The sequence below is a fragment of the Ambystoma mexicanum genome, chromosome 3q, assembly GCF_040938575.1.
Source record: "Ambystoma mexicanum isolate Mex_15411 chromosome 3q, UKY_AmexF1_1, whole genome shotgun sequence".
Lineage (NCBI taxonomy): Eukaryota > Metazoa > Chordata > Amphibia > Caudata > Ambystomatidae > Ambystoma > Ambystoma mexicanum.
This window is the reverse complement of record NC_090926.1, coordinates 190,435,986-190,458,748: the sequence shown is the minus strand read 5'-3', so window position 1 is coordinate 190,458,748 and position 22,763 is coordinate 190,435,986. Positions and strand designations below refer to the sequence as shown.

General features: G+C 48.2%; 1 protein-coding gene across 1 annotated transcript in view; it reads right to left on the bottom strand.

The window, feature by feature from the left end:
* LOC138581825 (retinol dehydrogenase 16-like) overlaps positions 1-22,763 on the bottom strand; it is a 187,691-nt gene that overhangs the window by 16,933 nt on the left and 147,995 nt on the right. Inside the window, exon 4 of the mRNA XM_069652825.1 lies at positions 2,900-3,063. Coding sequence (XP_069508926.1) covers positions 2,900-3,063 — 164 coding nt within the window. The remainder of the gene's footprint in view (positions 1-2,899; positions 3,064-22,763) is intronic.

The following is a 22,763-nucleotide window of genomic DNA, read 5'->3' as shown; positions in this document are numbered from 1 at the left end:
ACGCTGTACCTGGGGGTCTACTAATCTCATGCTATAGCAAACCCAATAACAAGAGGTTCATTTATTTCACATTGGGTAACGCCGTAGTCGCAGAGGAAGCACTTGACTGGACATGGTCACCCACAATTCTCCGACAGTTTATGGCTGGCCGCCCTGCGGCGAGGTTCCTTTAACAGGAGATTACTGGAAATTATCTTCTGGAATTCCCATGTCCACAAATGCATCTTTCAGGAGTTCCCGGGCAATCCAGACTTCCCATGGTATGGTATTATAGTGCTCCAGGAAGTGTGGCTACAAGACCTACCTTACCTTCATGGATTTGAAAACATTTTACAGAAGGCCCATGAAAGGGCAAGAGCCAGACCTTCAGGTGGTTTAAGTAGTAGTGCAATTCAGACTTTGTTGTATTAGGAGGCGACTAACACATTTTGCACCGACCTTGACCCTCGCCTAAGCATCTTAGATGAGGTTAACCCCAGACTCAGTAACAAACTAAATATCGACAGGATAATCAGGGGTAACCTTAGGAACACCTAGAAGCTGGTCAAACTGTAAGAGAACTTGGCGAAGAATTGTTTTTCCAACCCCACTTGGCAGAGAGGGGTTTATTCTTCTTATATTGATCATATTTTTGTTTCCCAATGCCTATTCGATTGTTATGTTCTGTTTGACGTAATTACAACATCTGCTAGCGATTATAACATCTGTTAAATGAGTTTGCAAGGGTCCCCCGGGAGAAGCAGAGACTACAGAAAGTACATTCTTTTCATTCACATTGATCAACAGACCAAACCAAGCCTCGTATAAAGATTGAAGGAGCTTTATTATTTTTTTAAACCAATCACTATAGCAAACCAAGCAATATCCAACATATTCTCCACTCCAAAGGTCTTAGTTTGAATTTTTCTTAATTTCCCCAAGAGGCCTTCAACAGCTTCTTCATATCCACTGCCAGTTCCCAATAACAAAAGGAGACAGTTCGAGCAACGCCGCATACGAGTCACGTAATCAACAATGGGCGTTGCGTGTGGTTGCGCTCTCGCAGCAGTATTTATGTTTGTCAACTTAGCCCTCCAATGTTATTTTACAGGTGCAGTATCATACACAGTCACAGTCTTTATGTTACCTGCGTGATGAACAGAACAAGAGTGAACACACAGACTTGTTACCTTGTACCTCTTCTTCTCATCGCTTGATGCTGACTAGAGATACCTGCATGTACAGGTACGAATCCTTTTCAAATCACAATCTAGCTTTACCAAACCGTGCTTCATTTCGACTTGATAGAACTAATCGCTATTCCGGTTCACTTAACAGTGGATGGTGACGACGACCTTTCGAAGGGGCATAACTAGACAGTGCCTGTTTTCAACTCTGCTCTTTCTTTATTGATAACAGGAAACGCACTTGGTTTTCCTCCACTCTGGGTGTGTGATGAACCACTGTCAAAGAGACAGGGAAGAAATCCACAGTGACCTACATTCTCTTTGACGTCTTGGTACAAGTCACAAGCCCACAGAGATTTTGTTTCTCTCTGATCTTGTGGTGAAAGTGACCAATTTAGGTAAGTGAACCTGGTGTGAAATCGGTACTCCGTTGTTAAGTGGTAGGATCTGCTTGTGCATAACCTGTGTGAATCCAATGTATGATGGGCAGCTAGGTCTCAATTTTTTGTATTTCACTGCCTTGTGAGCATTGGATTCGCACGCCCTATAGAATGCGTGTGAAGAGTCCTGGTACCCAACTACTGGAACGAACCAACCAGTCCTAATTAATCATCATGAGTTACATATATCAGTTAGCCATTGTGGTGTGAGAACGCTGAGCTTTTTTGAGCTTAACAGACTGCTTAATGTAAAGAGTCCGGATATTTAGAAGGTCTACTTATCAGTCTTCGCACAATTTTTGTCGTTCACAGGTGTGAACTCCCTACCTCTCACTGGACTAAAATCAAGTGTATTGCCGCAGCAGGAAAGAGCTGTCTGCAGCCGCTCCTTGACAACTCCCATCCGACAATAAAAGTGTTTGTCCGGGTTAATCATTTTTCAAGTGAAAATATTTTTTAAACAATAGGATTTTTGTGTTTGTGTAGCACTTCAATTGACAATGTTATAACCCTTGTGAACTGTTTTTAGGTAAAAGTGCATGCCCCTGATGAATTTCCCTGTACTTGTGTGTGATGAGAATTAGTGAGGAATGAAACATGTTAGGTTGAATGGGAATGAAGTAGCGTGTGACTTACTGGTTAGTTGATAATTTAAGTTTTGATTTTGGTCAAGCTTATACCATCTTAGTTTGACCTTAGACTGTGATTTACCACATGTCCTTGTTTGTAAACCTTCCTTGTCTCGGTTTATCCATACTTTCTATCCCTGTGTGCGTTTTTCCCTTTTTCTACTGCATTTTACTCCATATATAGAGAAATTGTATCAATTGTTGAAGGCTTATTTTACAATTGTACATTGTTAATGAATGTGAACTATAATAATAACACTTATTTTAATATAAATTCTTTATATTTAGTGGTTGGTTTAATTTTCCAGCACATTAGGATGCATTTAAATCAGTATTCAGGGTTGTAGCAACCCCTTTATCCTTTTTCTGGCCAGGAACAGCGAGAGGAAAATACCCACCTGTAACAAAACACTGCTCACCAAACTTTTTGGTATGTATTTTATAGGGTTGCCTATGCTGGGGGCCCATTTGGTTTAGCAGTATACATATTTCTCCTAACCTCCTTTGTGTTAGAAGGACTACAGGGAAGGCCAGTCACCAGCCTCAAACCAAGGCTAGCCGCTAGTTTCTAGAACCAATGTGAAACATATTTTTTTTTTTAAATAAACAATCCACTTCTCCCTAACACTCCATCTTTGCAGTCAGCATGAAATGAAAAACTCACATTGGTCGAAGTACTCCTGGCCATAGCTTTCCTTGACCGATGGTGAAAGGCGACCCCATATGTCACTTAGCTGAGCCTTCATACTCGCCAACACATTCAGCTGAGTTTTAAAGTAGCCAGGTTCTATGATGGAGACCTTGGCGCCAAAATGACACAGCTCACGTCTGGAAGAAAAGAAATGCCAAAGATGAATGAAACTGAGGCAAGCAGTTTTTTTCTATTGGAAAGAGAACAGGCAAGAACCACTCCGTCAATATGCAGGTCAAAGACAGCCATAGACATATTTGTTCACAGAGGTTTGTGAAACGACACAGAATAACTTAGATTTGAACACTGAATCCGTTTTCATCTCGTGCCGCCAGGGCCTATCTGATTAACATTGCCTCCATATCTCCCGAGGGCTGGCGTGGTGGGAACTATAGGGGATTTATTAAGTTGAATCTTGCATCATTGCTGCAGCTTGGTCGTAGAGGCACTTTCCACCTGCAGTAGGTAGATTGCCCTACAGATTTCCCTATAGGCTGGTACCACTGTCGCTTGATATGCTGTTGACTCACTCGAGAATCATACATTTGAGCTGTCTCAGTCGTACAAGATGAGGTTTAAGATAAACCAGCTGTGTAGCCGAAAAAGAGGTGATCAGGGCTGTTTATATGGGGACTGTAAAACAGTAAACAGTTAAACTAACAGCATTTCCGAGCCATATTGTAAGTGTATGAGTGAGGATGTCGCACATCCTTGGTAGAAGATGCGAATATCAGGACAGCAGGTGCCTTGGGTCACTGGATATGGGCGTCAGGCTCAGGGAAATCCTTGACAGGATCGCAATGGTCCCTGGGCGTCTTAGCCTTAACCCCCTGATAGGCTACTGGGCCTTACCGGAGTATGAATCCCCTAGCAAGCCAGGAGTCTCCCTAGAGGTCTTGATGTAGAACAGCTCTCTTTTGACTTTGGTCTTTCATGGATTGCCCCCTCTTCACTGACGGTATGCTCTTCGGTGATCTAGAACCTCTAATTTTCTCTCTTTTCCCACTCCCTTTGCTTGCTCATTCTCTGATCTTCTCCTACTTCTCCTGCTCTACTTCTCGTCTATCAGCTGATAGCTCTTCACGACCTTCAATCTATGCCTCCTTTCTTCTATCACCTCCTCTACTCCTCTCTTTAGGGATAATGTTTCCACCTTCTCTGAACTACTTCTGCTACCCACTGCCGCCTTTATCAACTCCTCTCCTCCTTCTTGCTTGATGGTCTTCTGCTTCCATCTGAACAGTCCCTCTCCTCTTATATTACCTCCTCTCCTCCTTCTAACTTGATAGCTTCAGGCCCTCCAAATTGATCCTGTCCTCCTCCCTTCTCTCCTAATAGTCTGCTTCTCCCCTGAAATTGTCCCTCTCCTCCCTCTCTGTCACCTTCTCCTCCTTCCTGTTACTTTCCTCCTCATGACGCTGGCCCTCATAGCACCACTCCTCTTGCCACCAACACCTGACTCCCACCCTCCTTCATCCCCCCAGCCACCTATTTATTCACCCATGTGCAGGAACACGGTGTGCAGAAGAGTTGGCCGGCATTAAGAGAGACGGTGTCCAAGTGAGTAAACAAAAGAAGCTAAACGTGACTGGTGCAGGTAGCCTCATGAGCGGGTGCACAAGTGCACCATCTGGATTCCAATCGTTTTGGGAACTAAGTCTCTCTACTCAGCTGTTAAGCAATGCATCAGAGGTGCCTACAAACGCTGGTCTATGGCCCGCTGCAGTTACCGTTTGTTCCATTTAATTGTCGTGAAGTCCACAACATGCTCTTGCCTCAAGGTTAGCTTCTCCATTGAGTAAGTAACTCCTCTTGCCACCAGCAACTGACCTCACTGTGTTTACTCATTTGAAATCAGACAGCATCTCTCCTTGGAACGGCCAACTCTGAACATTACCTCTGTGATTGTATATGGGCACACAATTGGGGTTGGGGGTGAATGAATGAAGTTCCACACTGCTTCATTCACCCCTCCCCCCAATTGTACACCCATATGCAATCACAGTTAATGTTCAGAGTTGGCCGGTGTAAGGAGAGATGCTGTCTGGTTTGAAGTGAGTAAACAAAGGAAGCTACACGTTGCAGTGATCTCCAAGGTTTCTGTTACAAAGGAAACCGTGTGTAGGCGCCAATAAAGTTAGTTGGTACATGCACTTGATTTATTTTTATTTTTTCATTTTTTTGACATTTATAAAGCGCGCAAAGCAGCCCTAGGGCATTGTGGTGCTGTTACAGGCAAGACTTACTTAGTTACATGAAACATGTGGAAAGGACAAGCAAAAAAGGCAAGAAGACAGCCTGTCTGTGGTTCTCGGTTACAGTGAACCTATTATATTACCAGACAGGGAGCAGTTCAAAAGTGATATGTACCAAGAAGTAGATGGGGGGTCACATGGGAGCCGGATAGAGCATAAGTCTACTAGGTCCCCATCTGTGGGTTTGGTCGTCCTCGTGTGAAGTCTGTGATTTGTGCCAGGCCAAAAGGCAGACACCACACAGGCGACAAAGATATCGACCCATCTGCAGCTGTGCCGGCGGCCGAGTGCACGGCACACATGTCGCGGGGTTCCATGTCATTTTATCGCAGGATGTTTTTTGCGGGGTTTTTTACCGCAATTTGTTTGTAAAAAATCCATCACATTTTTTATTTTTGGGGGGTTTTCCCCCTGTCCCCCCCCCAACAACCCCACAATTCCCCCCACTTTCTAAAAAATTCAATGGGTTTTTTCGCGGTAAAAAAACACCACGAAAAAATCCCACGACGAAAGGAAGTCGTATCAGTCGCGAAGCCCCGCACCTGCAAACGTCCGGCGCTGAGCAGCAGAAGAGCCATTTTGGTTTGCGCGGCGGGACGGAGAGAAGGCCGGCAAGGCCGTGCGAGCCTGGAGCTGGAGACGCCGGGTCAGGTGCAGATCGCTGCACAGATAGTGGCGACTGCCATCGGCAGTGTGATACTGCAGCGTGAAATAAAATAAGAAGCAAATATTAGGATATGAAGAAAGACATTTGAAGGTAACGCAGCCGCTACCCAGTGCGCCGTCGACAAACCTGGGGAGCGCAGGCCCAGAAGAGGGAGCCCGGCGCTTTGCACTCCACGCAGGCCCCGCTGCTGCCTGCTTCTAAATACCAGGAAGAAGGAGAAAATATACGTGAATCAAAGTTCACACTGCGGGCAGTCAGGTGGTCTCTGAAGTACCTGGATACACATATACAAGGAATGAAGGGGCCAATATAGAGTCTATACACACAAGAAAACAAGCATTGGCAATGCCAATAGTTTGGGCGTTTACTGTTCGTTTCATTTTGCATTTATAGGCACCAGGGTGCAAGGAGGCGAGTGCAACCTTTTAAAGGAGGATGCGATAAGGGCTGCAGGTGTGCAATGGAATGAGAAGGGCAAAGGAGCAATTGAGGAAGCCATTGATAGAGGGTGCTGATGATGAGCAAGAGAAGACGGACTATGGGGATATCTTCAGAAGTGCCTGAGAGAGAGAGGACAGCGTGTGCGTGCGGGAAGAGAGCGAGAGAGTGAACGCGTTAACAGAGTGAGTACTTGTATCCGACAAACTTTGCATAAGTAAATAAATAAACAGGTATCCACAAACATTACATGTATAAATAAATAGCCCTATTAACATTGAAACAATTGCACACCATGCAGCCACCCAACTGCTTTCAGAGGGGACCTGCAGGAGCTGTGTGGATGCAGTTCAAGTAAAATAAACCTTGCTTCTGGCGAACAGAAATCACCCTGTTTGAATAGTACACAATGGGGAGTTTGTTTTAATAAAATGGGATGCAAAATGTGTATTTTAAATAATATTTACTCAGTAACACTGGTCAAAACTATTATCCGCACAGTGAAGTAACTCATCACCAAAGTGGAATTGATATATATATATATATATATATATATATATATATATATATATATATATATATATATATATATATATATATATATAAAGAAATCGTGCTGTTTTAAACTATGATTTTGGACATTGTGCTGTTTTAAACTATGATTTTGGACATTTCCTTTGATCGGAGGTCAACTGCCAGCTCTGCCCCCCAATCCTGCCTCCTCGGGTACTGCCCCCCAAACTCCACCCCCACCCGGACCTTCAGGGATCCCCCACCACATGTTTTTCCATTTCCACCACTGTGTGTTGGTCGTGATGTGAGTGGGCATCCAAATAAGTGGCTGGTTGAAGTAATTTGACCACGCCCCTATTTTTGCTTTCTCAACGGATGGGGGGGTGCACTCAGATGTTGGCGCCCATCTTTCTCACCGTTCCCCATCTCTTTGGTACTTTCAAGAATGGAGAGGATGGTATAACCTGCCTAATTCGGTCTCCCCATGCCACCATGGGACGGCTCACCACAGCAGGTGTGTAGTGCTGGCCGTGAGACCAGAGGCAGCAAAAATGGGTAGATACGACGGCAGCCCGCCCGCCCCCCAGGACAGCACAAGGGGAAGTTTGGGTGACAGAGGGTATGGGGTATGCCCCCACATACTTCCAGTGGAGTGACATGGCATAGGTCCCCTTATTCCATAGCTCCTTGAATAATGGATGTGCCTACCACCAAACTCAGTGGTGCTCATTCTCGTGAACTTAGTAGGATGAAAGTATGTGTTGGCCCTGATGGAGTCGACACTGGACCACGCACGTATTTCAGATTTCCAAAGCAGACGCATTAACCCACTGAGCTATTAATAGTTTCATATTACATTTACACAGCGAGAAGGGCAAAATGGGAGGGGACGTCATGGATGTTGAGAAACGAAGCAAGAGCACATTTAATAACTACATAAAACTAATTTGTGCTAGTTAATGTGTAGCATCGCTTTGTAGCAAGTAACCCTAAAGTATTTTATTTATTTATTTATTTAAATGTATATAGCGCACAGGGGCCCTCGGCATCGTGGCGCTGTCACAGAATACATGCTTGGTACAGGCTTGCATCAGATAAGCAACAGTGCAGACATTATTGACAATGGTAGGAGAGTATATGTTCCTTGGTTACAGTGGAACAGCATAACAAGACTGTTTGTAAACTTGAGGATGACCTTGTAAACTTCAGGATAGCCTTGTAAACTTGTAAACGTACGGATAGCCTTGATAGGAGTGTTATTGACAGAATATTTGTCCCAGTGCATCTTTCACTTTGATTGGTGGGTTGTAAAATGGACGTTTACTTGTTAAACTAATCTGCACGTTCAAGACATTTGTTGAAAGAAGGCAGAGCTATGTTTATAACTGTGCAAAGAATTCAAAATCGAGTTCGATCTGCCGCCTGGTGACCAGAACAGATGCTGTTTTAATGAAAGGATGAGGAAGGTGGCAGGCTTTGTGGCACCTCCGAGCCTCCAAGCAACACCTCCTGCCCCTCCTTCCTCGCTACTGTGGAAAAAAAGTATCTTTTATTCAAGACTTTGGGACTTCTGTAGCAGATGCCATTTGAGTGATATTGAAGGAACTTCTGCACACTCCCACCAGTGACCACTTTGTAGGCTCTCTAGGTGTTCACAATTGGGCCTCTAAACCGGCTGTTAGTGCATTAAAGTCATTAGGCCTCATTCCGAGGTTGGCGGTAAGGATTGGTTTTTACCGGCATGGCGGAAAGAGCGAGTCCGATCTGGTACCACGCCACTATTTACAGGCTATTCCGACCTCGCGGGCACAAGCTTTCCGCCATGCCGGTAAATTCCCTAGCGGCATACCGCTAAAGGGCCCGTTAAACCCCTTAGCGGCATGAAGCGAGACGTTCTTTACAACACCGCCATCGAAGCTTCGCCGTCCGTAATTAACGGTGACCGTAATTTACGGATACCGTAAATTACGGTCACCGCTAATTAACGGATACGGAAATTACGTCATCGCACAGGAACGGGAAGGAGCGCGGCGGCCATCTTTAAAAACACAATCCATTGCCATCCTCTTCATACAGGACCCGGAGGCATATTTGGATCGGGAAAATAGCCATTAGAGACCAGCATCATGCCGAAAGCACTGAAAAAGGGTGACGCCCGCATAAGGAAGGAGCGCTTTACACAGGACGAGCTCCAGGTCCTCCTGGACGCTCTGCACGAACATGCTGAGATAGTATTCAGCAGTGACATGCGTAGGCCCACCGTCATCAGGAAGAAGGAGATCTGGGACTTGGTTGCACAGAGGGTGAGCGCCGTAGGAAACACCCCCCGCACCACGAAGGACTGCAGGAAACGGTGGGATGACCTCCGTCTCAGGGTGTGGGCCATCCTATCGGCCAACCGAAGTCAGGCCCTGGAGACAGGAGGAGGCCCAGCTTCTCCCATCAAGATGATGCCCCGGGGGCAAACGTGTGCGGACATGATGGGCACAGAAGCCATAGAAGGGGTTGGCGAAATGGAGTGCGGTGCTCCGTCATCTGCTGATGGAGGTGAGTGTCATGAGTCAAGACAGTAAATGCATTCCTAATGTAAGGCACCGCCAAGGGCTGGGCAAGCTGTCACATCATGTATGGGAAACCCCCCCCAATGAAATAATGCCGTAACAAGTGGGACCCAGGCTGATGTCAGGTGCAAGGCTGCAACCCATATTGGCCATACCACACAAAGAGGCTGTCAATGTGAGTCACCACAGTACTCCGCCAACATGAGTGACCCAGACATCTGCATGCATTTTCCATCCAAGCCCAGATCACTGTCCCACTCACCACCCAAATGTCAACAAAACGCTGCAATCCCATTATTATACCATAGGCTTGAAGAAATGCTGGTCCCCAAATCATTGCTCATGCTGTCTCTCTCTTCCCCCCCACAGGCAGCGGGCATGAAAGTGAGGACCAGGAAGCCACCCAGCCCAGTACCTCCAGGGGCAGAGCCAGGGGACACCGTATACCTGCAAGCAGGAAGAAAACACAGGCAACACCACTTGCTCCAGCAACCCCCATGGAGGGTGCACAACCCCCACCCGCACCCCTACCCATGCCTGCAGTGCCGCCGGAGACATGCCCCACGGTGCACTCTGAGGAGTCCAGTGTGGCAGGGGAGAATGCTGCCATGTGCCTCCTCGATGTGCCAGATAGCCCAACATTAATTTCCGTGTCCAGCGTGGAGGACCCCAATGACATTGGACATAGCCCAGACACTCCATCATACAGCCAGGTGGCACACAGCGACTCCGGGGAGAGTGACACCCCAGGGCTCACAGGCCAAGGAGTACCACCTGCCTGTCCTGGATCCACCTCCGCTGCAGAAAGTCCCGAAAGGGCTGCAGGCTCTATACCAAGCCTGCCAAGCACATCGGCCACACCGGCCATGGATGCAGTGTGCTCCCAGCACCTCACGGGCCTGATTGAGGACTTTATCCAGGACAACCGCGAAACTAGGTCGGAGTGGCACAATGACCTTCAGGCTCTGGGCGAGGTGATCACTGCGAGCACAAACCGGCTCTGTGAGGTGCTGGGCCGGATCGCAGATGCCCTGGAGGCAGCACCCCCCAGACCACAGCCCCAGTGGGAGTACCCACCCTCCCAAAGCTCCTCCACGCAGACCAGCCCTGTCCGTCGGTCACTGCGTACATTGCGCCGCCACAACATGGATCCCCTGGCTCTGGAAGTGCACATTGACCATACTGCCACACACATGTGGCCTATGTTGCACTGATGGGACTATTGTGGGGTTGTTGTGGGGGGAGGTGAAGGGGGTGAGGGTGTGTGTGGGAGTTGGGGGGGAGGGGAAGGGGGGTGAAGGTGTGTGCGGGAGTTGGGGGAGAGGGAGAGGGGGGTGAGGGTGGAGGTTTTGTTGTACACGTTTCTACATTATTATTCAATACACTGGTTGATCATCCCTAAAAAACAGAGTGGACATTGATCATTGTGCATGTGTCTTTTAATGTCGCACAGTGCATGGTGTACATGTATCCCCACACCCAGTGCCCAATGTCCTGTCATCCTCACACCCTCAGCTGACTTGTGAGTCAGAAATATTGTCCGATCAATGATTGCCGCACGGAACGTCCCTCCTGTGCATCGGCACCGTGATGCTCTCCTGCCATTCCTTCCTCCTCCCCCTCATCATCATCTGGTGGTAGCAGTTCCACGTCAGGGGGCAGTGGCACGTTCCGACGGATGCACATGTTGTGCAGCATTACACATGCCATGGTGATCTTGGACACCTTCTCGTGGCTGTAGATAAGTGCCCCACCCGACCAGCTGAGGCAACAAAATCGTGCCTTCAACAGGCCGAAGGTCTACTCTATCACCACCCGTGTACGGGTATGGGATCTATTGTAGTCCTCCTCGTGCCTGTTCTGTGGGTTGCGGATGGGGTCATGAGCCACGGCTTCAAAGGGTAGCCAGCATCACCTGCATGAGAGTGGAATGAGGTAAGTGTTTGTGCATTCATGGTGGAGAATTGTACTAGTCTTACATGGCCGCAGTTGATTACTGGCCACACACACATGTCCCAGGATACAGTCACCCCATTACTGGACCGGCTGTGTGTCATGTGCAATGGAATGATGGAGGGGGTAGCTTCTCCCTGATGGGTCATGGTGTGCACTCACGTCTTGTTGCATGTGCATCATACATGCATGCAGCAGTGTTGGACGCAATTTAATGATGTCTTGCGCGAGACTTGGTGAAAGGGGGTGTTGGCTGTAGTTGGTAGCATACTCGTCATTCTGCACGGATCCCTACCATGGTGACTTGCAGCAATCCTATGGGGGTGCAGGACCGGTGACACGCTGTAGGATCCCTGTTAGACTCACTTCTATGCACTCCCAGGGATGACTGTCCTGTGTGTTGAGATGCAGGAGTTAGCGACATGGTGCTATTGCACTGCATGGTGCAGGATGCCGCTATGGTGTGTAAGGCCCGCCGATGAGTGGTGCATGTGTTGTGGTATCTGGCCAGGTTTCCTGTTAGTCATGTAGTGTTAGGTGTCGGCTCAAATTCATCACTGTGTGGTTATGTGGTCATGTGCCGTGTCACTTGCCTTGGGGCACAGTGTGCTGTGAGGTGAACATCGTGCACTGGCGTGGACATTCCCACCCAGATGGAGTATGCATCCCCCCCTTTCCCACCCAGGTGGAGTATGCATCCCCCCCTTTCCCACCCAGGTGGAGTATGCATCCCCCCCTTTCCCACCCAAGTGGAGTATGTATCCCCCCCCTTTCCCACCCAGGTGGAGTATGCATCCCCCCCCTTTCCCACCCAGGTGGAGTATGCAGACAACCTACTCACAGCCCCAATGCACTGCCATGGCCCATTCAGGTTACTCACGAAGCAGCCAGGCACGTCGTCCAGCATGTCGCTCCATGTAGCGTGGTAGTGTTGAGTTCCGCAGGACCAAGGAGTCATGAGTTGATCCGGGGTATCGGGCATTGCAATGTGTGATGGCTTTACTGGCATTACACACCATCTGGACGTTGATGGACTGTTATTGCTTGCGGTTGCGATACGGCACCTCCATGGCATGCGGGACCACCAATTCAACGTGGGTGCAGTCGAGGGCACCTATGCAATTTGGCATGTCTGCCAGTGCATGGAAGGCAACTTTGGTGTCATATATCTCCTGGGGAGTCTGGGGTAGGGATATGTAGTCCCTTGTGTGGTTGAGGAGGGCATCCAGCACTTGGTTGAGTATCCGGGAAAATATGGGCTGTGAAATGCCATGCATGTGCCCCACTGTATGCTGGTAGGTGCCTGTGGTAAGGAAGTGGAGCACAGACACTACCTTCAGTAGAGGGGGGATGGCAGTGCTGATTTCTATGCGGCTCACTATATCGTCATGTATCAGGTCCACTATGGTGGTAATGGTGCCCCGGTCAAGCCGGTACAGGGTGTGGATCTGCTCTGGTGTGAGGTTGAAGGGGGTGGCTCTGATGCGGGGGGTTGGGGGATGCCGGCGTGGTAATGGTGGCTGAATCGGTAGGGCATGCTGGGCCTGTCTCACCCTCCTTCTCCTCCTGTGTATCCTCTGTGGTGGGGGCTGTGGTTGTTGTTGTTGCTGTTGTTGTAGTTGCTGCCTTGCGAGCAGGGCCTCCGGCTCCAGGAATGCTGCTACAATTGGTATCATCTTGGTGTGGGAGGGGGTGTGGTGTGTGGGTGTGCTCCTTTTGTGCTGTGCCAGACTCCTTTGCCTCCACCTGTGCTGATTGAGTGCACCTGTTCCTCTTGGAAACACTGCTCAGGGTTCTTTACACCTACTTGGTGTTGCCGGTATTTACTCCATGGCGGTAAGGTACTTTGCGGTCTTGTGGAGGCCGTTTTTTCCATGTCCGCTTTACTTGGGATCAGCTCCGGTTTACGCCATGCCGCTAATTCCGGCATGGCGTGCAAAACCGCTATTTATGGCCTCGTACTTTACGGCACCGTAAATAACGGTCTGGTGGGTCAGAATGGGCCGTAACGGGAAACGATGCCGGTAGTCCTTTACCGGCATCGTTTTTCCCTTACCACCCAACTCGGAATGACCCCCATTTTTAGTTTTGGCTGTAAGCCACAGCATTTCCAGTTGTCATGCCAACCACACACACTGGTTCTTGGAACCCCTTTCTTTGTAGCAATGTTTTGGTGATATTTTATGCCACTAGAAAGCGCCAAAGCAACAAAGCCAAAAATGACTAGGCTGTTTCGTAATTTAAAGAGAATTCTGATTCGGTCAGAGCCATCATTTTAACCCAGCCAACATTGGAAGCCTTCGGTTTCAGGGTGTGACTTGAGGCACCCGGGGATTTCAAGTGTAATGGTGCCATCACCAACTGTATTTATGCTGATTTTGACCTGAGACCTGCACTCACTCTCTACCTGCACTACGAGCGCCCAGCCTCTTGGCGTTATCACACAATTTAAACACACTGAGACTGCAGGTACGATTCTTGCTACTAGGAATGTGGGATGATTGTGGAAATCGTGTATCAATCAGTGCCAGAATGAAATGCTTGATGCTGTAGTGTCCTCTCTCTATTACTAATGTTATATGGGGAGACCCTGTCCGCTTTCCGTTGTTGTATCGTGGGTGCAGCCCACGTGTTATGGTAGGCGGAGCACCCACCTTCGCACCAGTTCACACTTGATTATTAAAGTGATTGCATCCAGAGCCACTGCCTCCGTGTCTCATTTGATTCCGTCACATCATTTATATTATAAATGTTTCATTTAGCTGGTAAGCCTTCAACAGTATGGCAGCAGGATGCCAAGGTGCCCGGCTGTACATTTCCAATGCATGCATCCATTTGAAGGCAAGGCTTCGGGGGAAATATCCTTATGAGTTATTAAAGCTCGTGAGCATTAGATTTCATAGCAAAGCTGCTCCTGCCCACACGACCCAATCGCCTGTTCTCAGCCCTGTACACTCACATTTGTAAATAAATGCTGAATTCCGTAAACATGTTCTTCTTCTTCTAATGATTAGTATATTCTAAGGTACATTGGCATCTGCTGCAGGAATTCTTACCTCCCCGACGAGTCCTGGGTGCAGCCGCACCTTTTGCCCTTCTGCCAAGGAACGCGGGGGCATATGCATCTTCGCTTGAGGAAAGGCTCTCAGCGGCGAGCGCTGCTTGTGCCTTGCCATTGTTTCAGCATGCCACCTCCGCCGAGGCCGGCTCCCAGGCTGCAGAATCTCACCGCCCAGCCGCTTCACTTAGAAACAACCTTGCATGTGGGTGTTCCGAACTGTTGGCAACACCCCACCAATGAAAACAAGATTGCTATGAGGACGCTAATTATTTTTACAGACCTCAGATCCTTTTGGTAGCTGACCAAAACGTTAGCATACTTTTAATCACTGGTTACTGCTTTATAAGAAACCAGAGGCTGACCGGCCCCCGCAGGGGGCGCTAGAGGGACAGCCTACATAGCGGGCTGTCCCCTCTGGCCGCCCCCTTCCGGTTGCTGGTCATGCCTCTCCTCTTCCTCCCCCCTCAGCGAGGCGGAAGAGGCGTCCCCGGGGACCTGGCTTCCGGCCGGGTCTCCCGGGGGCACTTATAAGGACGGGAGCTGCTGGCCATCATTCTTTTGAATCATCCACCCACCCACGCCGAAATGGAATCATGGGCTCACATGTGGAAAGTTGGCAAGAAATTAGGTATTCAGTTAATTTGTACAGACCGGTTGGGAGAGTAGAACCAAGATGATGCGGTCGCATCATCAGTGTGAATTTAGTGTGCACATAGTAAAAGTTATTGAAGGTAAAATAATGTGTTGTTTGATTTGTGTTTAATTTTATTGTTTTTGTTACAGGCGGAGTATCGGGCGGTCCTAGCCAATGAGGGACTTCACGCTGCAGCTGCAGCGGCTCGGGATTGGCCGGGCTCGAGCCGATCCCTCGACGGGCACTGACTCCCTTCTTTAGGGCGATAGGCCAACAATCTCCTGGTCAGTGGCCGAGTGTCCCTCTGGTAGTACCAGTGTAGCTGGAAGTAACCAGCGGTTTTTTCAGTTTGGCCAGTGGCTAAAGAGGTGACAGGGTTCACCTGTATCTGACTGTTTTGTAATGTGGCTGGGACCGTCCCAAGTTGTCTTGCTCCTAATAAACCTGTGACCCTGTGTTTTTCAAACTTTAAAAGTTGTCTTTGTATTCATTTCATTGTGTGATGGTACGGACCAAAGGAGGTGGGGGTGTCCAGTGGGGACCTCCCCGCTATGTTTTCCGTAATGTCGTAGTTGGACAACAGCTAGGTTATGCAAAGTAAAATGCTTCCAAAATGTGTCATGTTAACCTTACAACTCCAAGATGGCCGATCTGTCTGTTTTGCACGACGTGGAAATCTCCCTTGCATCCACCACACCAGGCGTAGGTAGAAGAAGCGTAAACAGGTCACTTTGCAGCTTTGAAAGGCACCCAGACACGTGGCAGTACTCCAGATTGGGAGGAAACACGTTATACAAGCCACTATTGGATTACATCTGTGTATTAGAATTGAAATGAACACTTAGTGCATTGGCCATTGTATGCCACAGCATTTCCAGTTGTCATGCCATCCACACACACAGCTTCTTGAAACCCCTTTCTTTGTAGCAATGTTTTGCCGATATATGGTGGCTTATGCCACCAAAAAGCACCAAAACCAAAAAAAGGGTGAAACAGGGCAAGTGCCGTTTTGGAATTTCAGTGGGGTGATCCCGCACAAGAGCATCAATGCAGAGGAGCAAGATGCAAGGCCAAAATCAGCGGCAGATTGTCCCGGGCATGGTGCCAGGATGGCTGGCACAGAAACTTGCACAACACGTAGGGAAGACATTTCCCATACCCATGCTGCTCCCGTTTGACAGCTGCTCCCATTTGACATGACAGATACGACAAACCTAGAGCCCAAATGGTCCAGATGTATTAGAGAATTTGATGTATACCTGGACCCCTAGGCCCTCAAGATGAAAAGCGAATCAAAGGGCTCCTCATGCTCACAACAGGCCCTGCGTTGAGAGACATTATCTTCGAGCTGCCTGAAGACATTGACTATACCAATCCAGCGCTCAAGCGCATTTGGAATGAACATTTCGCAATACACAAAAATGTCGACTATGAGCGTCACATCTTTCACATTGCCATGCAAATGAAGGGTGAGACCATTAACAAATTCGTAACAAGGCTAAGAGCCAAAGCCAGGAACTATGATTTTCACCGCTAATCGAACGAAGAGGCAATCAGATCATTGCAGGTTGCATCTCCATGACGTTCAAGAAGAAACTACTGCAAAAATCACACACTCTGGTGGAGATACTGCGCCTAGCAAGGACCTCCACCACTGGGGCACCAAGTGTCAACATTGAGCAAGCTACAATTAACACCCACGGTGGCTGTAAAGGAGAAATCAGTGAACAAGCTTGCAGCACATGCTATGTCGATGAAAGAAGAAATGAAGGACAAGAAACAGCGTTTCTGCTGCGGGTAGGAGTTCCATCATGAATGCTCATTTCCGGTAATGGTTCAAGAATGCTCAGCATGTGGAGGCGATGACCATTTCAAATCTATGTGTCGATCAATCAAGGCATCAGGATCACACCCAGATACGTGAGAGAGGAAAGGCGGAAACACTCGGACAAGAGCTATGCTTGTCGAGAAAGTTGCAGCGCCAAGGCGAGGCACTCACATTCGCCCGAAGCATGCAAGACACAGAAAAGAGGCAGATTTGCCATTTGTGCACAACAACGCCATCAACAAGTAAGTCCGATACACAGTCAAGCACGGAAAGGTGAAAGGGATACCTATACGCTCTTGGCAACCCGACAGTAATGACTCACAACCCGACACTGCCGTTGGTGATACAAGGGGGCGGGGGGTGCTCAACTTCCTCATAGACTCAGGAGTAACATTAAATGTAATGCCGGAGGATGAGTTCATGAAACTAAAACAACCACCACGCCTGAAGAAAGCTCAGATAGAAATATTGCGCCTATGGTGTCAAGGAGCCATTGCCATGTAAAGGGACGTTCACCATTACCAAACAAAGACAAATCGGATCGCATCACAATCCATGTCATTGATGCAGAGCTGCATACTGAGTTTCAGGATGGCTATCCAAATAGGACTGACTCACATTGTATACCGCATAATGGCTGGCATGTACATTCTACTGACGATGAAGATAGCAGTGACATTCCCGTCCTTGTTCAAGGGAATAGGGAAGCTCAAAAGATGAACATCCAGCCCCAGAAGGAAAGGGAGCTAAAAGCACTCATTAGGAAGGACATCATTGCATCCGCCACTGGGCCCACTCCATGGTTATCACCAGTGGTCCCAGTACCCAAGAAAGGGCCGGAAGGACATATCCATTTGTGCATTGACATGCAGGTGCCCAACCAAGCAATTCTACGAGAGTGACACCAGACACCACGCATCACAGATCAGATGCACCTACTGCATGGAGCAACTGTCTTCTCCCGGCTGGACCTAAATAAAGGATATCACTAAATTTAAATCAGTGAGGAATCCCGCCATATAACGACCTTCACCACTCACCTCTGGCTATTTCGTTATAAAAGACTACAATTTGGGATATCCTCAGCCTCCAAGAGCTTCCAAGAGGAAATAAGAAGAGTGATATGCCCCATTCCAAACTGTATAAACTATAGTAACGGTATACTGATCTTCAGCAAGTCAGAGGGGTCTCATGACACCATGGTACTGAGGGTATGCAGAGCACTAGAAGATGCCAACCTGACCCTCACAAGAACAAATGTGCGTTCAACAAGTCAACGCTGAAGTTTTTTGGGCACATAGATTCAGCCAATTGAATAGAACCAAACCACAACAAGATAACAACGCTTACAGAAGAAGCCCAACGCCCCACAAATGTAGCTCAGATGCACTTGTTTCTGGGTCTCATAAATTATTGCACATGATATCTCCCTCAGTTTGCATCCATCAGCACACCTATCCGTGCGCTCACGAAGAAAGATCAGAAGTTCACATGGGATGCTCCATGTCAAACAGCGTTTGACAGTATCATAAGAGACATTGCGAAAGCTGTGTGCCCATCATATTGCGACCCAAACCTGATCACCAAGCTCACGGTGGATGCTAGCCCCGTTGGGCTAGGAGCCATTCTCGTGCAGCATTCTGGAAGTGTCCATGCACCGAAGGGGATTGTATCATATGCCAGCAAGAGCCTATCAGAGGCCGAACAACGCTACTCAGAGGTCAAAAAGAGCTTTGCCAGCATGTGGGCGTTTGAACACTTTCATTTATTCTTGTATGGTAAACCTTTTACTGTCATCACGGACCACCAGGCACTGGTTACCATATACAGCAAACCGTCAGTGCAAATGCTTCCTCACATCGCCCAGTGGGATTTGAGAATACAAGTTCAATATAGTTCACAAACCTGGAAAAGAGGCTAACCCGGCAGACATCCTTTACCGCCATCCATGGCAAAGCCTGGTACGCTCAAGTGACCATGCCAAAGGGTACATCAATTATATTGTGCATCATGCCCGCCCACCCATGATCACACTGGAAGAACTCTGCAAGTGGACAAGGGAGGATCCAATCCTGCCCCTGGCATCGACATGCATCAAGAATGGGCAGTGGCATGTGGCGGAAAATACAGCGGCACAGAGCCCAGCCATAGACGCACGACTGTGGAGAACTTTGAGTCGACTGAGGGAGGAACTCTCTATCGCTCCTTCCAACGTCATACTAAAAGGTAACTGGATCGTAATACCATCCCAGCTACATCAACAGACCATAGAAATTGCACATGAATCGCACGGGGGATTGTGTCTACCACAATCCCCGGTGCCCTATTTACTCAGGTAAAAAGTGTGGTTCCCCGGCATGGACAGTCTACTAGAAAACACCCTCAAGTCATGCCACATCTGTATCAACCTGCAGCTGCACACCTTCCCAGAACTGTTACAAATGTCACCGCTACCAGAACATGTGTGGGAGGAAGTGGCGATTGACTTCTTTGCCCACTCCAATCTGGCACATACATCCTGGTGGCAATGGATGAACATTTGTGATACATGGATGTGCAACTTCTGGAATTGACAGCCATCACAGCGGTCATACCAGCGTTGGGCCGCATCTTCTCCATATATGGCATCCCAAAAGTCATGAAATCAGAAAATGTCCCCTCCCCCCATTTAGCAGAAATTATTTCAAGGAGTTTGCTAACTACATGGGATTCACACACCAAAGTGTAATGCCGCTATGGTCGCAGAGCAAAGAGGCGGTCTATCGGTTCATGGCCAACATGAAGCATGCAGTGCGCATATCTAACATTACCCATAAACCTCTGGAACAAACTCTTTATCAGCTGCTGCGTGACTACAGGAACACACCACATAGTTCCACGGGGACGTCTCCAGCAGAACGAATGTTTGGACGCACAGTGCACATAAGGCTACCACGCACCCATGTCAGAAAGGGCCAGATCACAGTGAGGGGGCCGTGAGAGACTGACACAAAGGCAAAGGAGAAAATGAAAGATTATACAGACCTTTGTTGCAGAGCTCGCCCCTCTGACATTTGTGAAGGTGAAAGAGTCCTGGTGCGACAACCTACCATGCATAAAGGAGTGCCACCATTTAACCTGCAGCCGTTAATAGTGACATGAAGAAACGGGTCAATGTTCATGGCAGTTCACCCGGATAAGATTGTAACAAGGAACATCTCACCCTCCAGGAAGTTTGACCCTGGCTCCGGCAGAGCGGAGGCCTGGCAACTAAGGGAGTGTGAAGGCTCTGGTTACTCAGGTGATGAAGATGAGTCAACTGTTTCAGGTCCAGAGCATGACTATGGACGTGAAGAGACCCAGCAGAATCATAAGATGTCCCAAGAGGTGAAGAGATGGGGTGATATATTATTTCATTTTGGGGGGAGGTTGTAGTGTCATAAGATACGCTGTACGTGAGAAGCGCGATGGGCATATCAGGTCAAGTGACCAAAGGGGACGGGGGAGGCGCCAATAAAGTTAGCTGATACATGCACTTGATGGGTGTGGTTGTCCTTGTGTGATGTCCGTAATTTGTGTCAGGCCAAAAGGCAGACACCACACCTTGTACCCTTCAACAATACACCATGGATAGTTTCCCTATTCATTAAGGGGTTCTTGACCTCAAAGATTGGATCACAGGTAATGGGGTTGTACTTAGCAGGCCAGGTTAGATACCTTTGGTGTAACCTGCATTACAACTATGAAAATCGTACTCCATGGGGCTGTAATCAAACAAGTGCGAAATAGGGGTTCCTTTCTCCCATGTAGTTTACTCCTAAGGGATGTCTTTTAACAAAGTCAACTGTGGGGCAACCCCTCTATCCAGCCACAGATATACCCATCTGGTTCATACAAGAGTTATCATGGTCTATGAGCTCCTTATGAGTTTCCCAGTATACCGGGGAATTACCATACCCTCTCCGCCACCCGATATCCCGGTGTTACTGGGATATTACCGGCAGCAGAGATGCCACTAACAGTAGGGGCCTGATCTACCGGCAAGTCAGGCCTGCCAGTAAATCAGAGCCTCTTGTATTTGTATTTGTTGTATTTGTAACATGCACCGTCTGGCCCGGAGGCATCAGGGCGCAATTTATACATGGTTACATAAAGGCATACAAAAATTCAAACTATAGATACAGTGCAAAATATTCAGAGCATACAGCAATATACATAATTTACAAAGTAGAAATTAGATCTGATGCTTTACTAGCGCAGGGCTACCAGGTACATAAGCAATCCTAGTTTCAAGGCTGATTGAAGAGCCAGGCTTTTGTTTTGGCCTTGAAGGCACTAAAGCATTCTTCTGATCTAATGGTGAGGGGGAATGCATTCCAAAGCTTGTAGGCTAGGATCCACCCGCTTTTTGTAATTTGAACCTAGGGATAGCTAAGCAGTGGGTCTGGGCGGTTCTTTGAGGGCGGGTGGGCGCGTGGCGGGATAGCCGGCTGCAGAGATACAGGGGGGCTTGGTTGGCTAGGCATTTGTGGGTAAGGCCTAAGGCTTTCAGGGATATTCTTTGTTTGACAGTTAGCCAGTGTAGATTGGATCTGGATTCCGAGATGTGGTGGTTTCGCGGGATGTTTAGAGCCGCTCTGATGGCGTTGTTCTGGATGATTTGTAATTTGTTCAGATTCTCTTGGCTGGTAGAGGGCGCTACCATAGTCGATTTTGGCCATGATGAGGGTTCTGGCCAGTGTGACCGTGTTAGGAGTGGTCAGAAATGGCCTGCAGGCTGCAATGAGTTTGCAGGTGTATGCTGAGGCAGATCTGACTGCATTTGTTTGTCGGGATAGGGTTTTCGTGTCTTTTGAAACTTGGATGGTGTTGCCATCGATGATAAACGATTGGTAGGACGGTACAAGTTTACTGAGGCGTCATAGTGCTCAAGATGAGGAGCTCCGTCTTGTCATCGTTAAGGCATAGTTAGTGTTGTACAATCCAGGTTTGGATGACCAGGTAGACATTATTCAGGGCCTTGGTGTCAGCCACATAGTCTCCAGTGATGGGAATGAGTATCTGGGTGTCGTCAGCGTAATTCGTGTAGGAGACTCCCAGATAGTCAAGTACATCAAAGAGCGGTTTTGTAAAAACATTATAGAGAGTTGGCGACACGCAAGAGCCTTGGGGGACACCGCAGTGAATAGGGGACGGATCTGCAGCTGCAGATTGAGAGAAGACCCACATAGATCTATTACTCAAGAATGAGTTGATCCAGGCTGTGGCTGACAGAGAGAAGTGGGCGGCGGAGTGCAGATGCTTGCATAAGATTTGGTGATTGACCAAATCGAATGCCGCAGAGAGGTCCAGTAGAAGTAACAGGGCCAGTTTGCCGTTGTCCTTTAGAACTTCAATTTGAGTTTTTAAGTCTAGTAGAGCTGTCTCCGTTCCGTGTTTAGGGCGGAATCTGGATTGTCTAAGACCTAGAAGATTATTGGCTTCCAAGTACTCTTGGATTTGCAGGTATGCTGCGCGGTCTAGGATTTTTTAGCAGGAACGGGACAGTAGTAATAGGACGGTAGTTGGTGGGTATGCTCGGGTCCAGGGAGGGTTTTTTGAGCAGGGGGATCACCCATGCGTCCTTGAGGTTGTCAGGGACAGTTCCTGTTTTAAAGGAAGCATTAATGAAGGATGTGATAAATGGGGCCAGATCGTGTGCCGATTCCTTAATGATTGATGCAGGACAGGGATCACCCTGGCAGTTGGATGGTTTGATCCTCAGGATAATATTTTCCACCTCCGCAGTGGTGAGTGGAGTGAAGGCAAACCATTTGAGATTGGGCGAGTCAGGGGAGAGGGCCCCAGCTGGGGTAGGAGGGTGGTTGTCCAGTTTCAGACTGTCTTGTTTAGCTGGGATTTTAGATTGAAGCGTGGTGATTTTGTTCAGTAACGCTGCCTGAATGTCA